General features: G+C 37.3%; 1 protein-coding gene across 1 annotated transcript; it reads right to left on the bottom strand.

The window, feature by feature from the left end:
- Nucleotides 1–617: 617 nt before the first annotated feature.
- Nucleotides 618–1,967, bottom strand: LOC110862600 (vitelline membrane outer layer protein 1 homolog). The gene is made up of 4 exons (XM_022111819.2): nt 1,772–1,967; nt 1,352–1,711; nt 892–966; nt 618–803 (listed from the first exon to the last, which is right to left on the bottom strand). The coding sequence occupies exons 1-4, from the start codon at nt 1,875–1,877 to the stop codon at nt 751–753; spliced, it is 594 nt and encodes a 197-aa protein (XP_021967511.1). The 5' UTR covers nt 1,878–1,967; the 3' UTR covers nt 618–750.
- Between the last annotated feature and the right edge of the window lie 212 nt (nt 1,968–2,179).

Here is a 2,179-nt window from a genome sequence, read left to right as displayed (position 1 = left end):
CAACAGATATTTTGCATGCGATAGACAGCCCAGGCGAAGTAAAATTATCTGGGTGGCGGAGGGAGCTTGTTTAGTACTTTTAAGTGCACTTCCTCACCTTAGAACTTTTTACTTTTTCAAGCTATATTTTATGATGTATGAATACGAACTTATCTTCATAAAATTTTATATAAATTATTCCGAACGTTGTATAAATTATGTATCGGAATTTTTTGAGATTTTTCTTAAAACTTCAAACTTTGCACTTAAAATTGTAGCAATATCTAATTCTTTCGTATTCACATACATGGTTTCATGTTTACAAGTGAGCTTCTACGACTCGAATGAAAGTACGTTTGCATTATCATTCAATTCCAAGCGGCATGAATATGAGTTGAGCTTTTAAATATTTTTAGTAACCGAAATTAAGCTGCTTTCTCTTCTCAATTAAACCATGGAATGCAAATTGTATTTGTTTCAGAAACCAAAAATTGATTTTAAGCGTACTTAGCACGTAACTCTGATAACTGGTTTCCGATTTATATACAAACTTGGACTTAACAAAACAGTGACAAGTTGAATCAAATCTTGCTTGAGAAATGCCAGCTATGCACATATTAATAAAGTAATCGGACGTATTCTTTTAGTCGTAATAAAGCATGCTTCGTAAACATTTGTTTTAATATTTTGACGAAAATCAAGTAAATCGAATTGAGAATAGCATTAAGAATTATCTTCAGTTTCATAAACCGATTCGCTTTCTCCATTTTATTAAGCGCAACATCCCATGTTCACATTGTTCAGCGTGGTATCGTCACTGTCACCTTTGCAAAAGGCGAGTTAATCAAACCAATAATTATTAATACATACAAAATATGAACACGGCGTAATATTTAAAAAATATCAACTTACTTGGCCCTTCAACTTGGGTCTGAATTCCACAAATCCTAAGTCCTCGTGGACAAGTGATCGCCCCAGTCCAATCCCCTACATAACATTATGCGTACACTACCATCACAAAATGCTTATCACCGTGATACGTGTTCAACAACAAAATTTTCATTCAAAAGTCAGTCATCCCAATTGATGACTTTTCATTCACATTCAGTCATTTTCCTTCAAACTCATTTCATTTCACTCCATCAGACTTCATCAGTCCAAATGAATGAATATTAAGCATTGGGTTAAAAATAAAAGAAGTAAGAAGTCATTTCATTGGCGGTCAATAATTCATCTGAAATGACGGAATCTTTCAATCATTTTCATTTAAATAACAAGAAATTCATCTTCATTCACGATCATAATCAGTCAAATGAATGAAAATGAGCAGGTATGATTCATCATCATAATCAAAAATCCACCAAAAACTGACCCCAATCCTCCCCAGCTCCTTCCAAAACGCTCAACCCCGAGCAATATATTTTCAAATTGTTTGCCGCCGTGTCATCCGTACTAAAACCTTGATCCTCTTCCGACCTGAGCTCGAATCCCACCGCAAATCCGGGATCGGGACATTCCAGCAGCCCAGTGAACGACCCGTGATGTCCCATGAGCGACGAAATCGCGGTGAATTGTGTCATGGACGCGTTTCTCGCGGGACGTTTGGCCGTGGGGTTGATGCACAACAATTCGATCCCGTTGAGGGCGCTGTCATCACCGAAAAATCCTTGGTCTGAATGAACCTTTAGTCGAAATCCGTACACGTACGCACCCGGGGAACAGGTCTCCATGCCTATTTTTGGTGTAATTTGCTTGATTAATTTTATCAAAAATTTGGAAATGGGATAAATACCTCCCCAAACTCCCCAGTCTGTGCGCCGGTGACCCTCCAGGATAAAATCCTGAGCTGAGGCGAGCATCGTAACGGAGGCAAGAACCAGAGACAAAAGTATAGCCATTATTTCAATCAAGGTTTGAAACAATCTGCCAAAAAAAGTGATAAAATAATTCAACTGGTTTTTACTCTTGTTGTGCTTGACCTCGACTGAATGCACCACTGAATGCAAATGCATTTCAAGTTTATGATTTCTTTATTTAGTAGCTGACCAAAATTAGCAGATTCCGCGTAATTGTTCGTTATCAGTGACAGCCGACTTATGTAATAGGCTTATACAACCCAACAATAGCCTTGATATGGTGTGATTGATGATGATGATGATATTTTTTGCGAATTTTCTACAAGTAGTATCCTATAATAGAC

The sequence above is a fragment of the Folsomia candida genome, unplaced genomic scaffold (genome assembly GCF_002217175.1).
Source record: "Folsomia candida strain VU population unplaced genomic scaffold, ASM221717v1 Fcan01_Sc062, whole genome shotgun sequence".
NCBI lineage: Eukaryota > Metazoa > Arthropoda > Collembola > Entomobryomorpha > Isotomidae > Folsomia > Folsomia candida.
The sequence above is the reverse complement of the archived record's forward strand: the minus strand, read 5'-3'. Positions and strand labels throughout refer to the sequence as shown.

Bases quoted from the DNA above. Each gene is read 5' to 3' on its own strand.
- LOC110862600 (XM_022111819.2), bottom strand. From the start codon at position 1,877: ATGGCTATACTTTTGTCTCTGGTTCTTGCCTCCGTTACGATGCTCGCC. The intron at 967-1,351 runs GTCAGTTTTTGG...AATGTTATGTAG, and splicing joins AGGAGCTGGGGAGGATTGGG to GGGATTGGACTGGGGCGATC. The intron at 804-891 runs GTAAGTTGATAT...CCTTTTGCAAAG, and splicing joins GACCCAAGTTGAAGGGCCAA to GTGACAGTGACGATACCACG.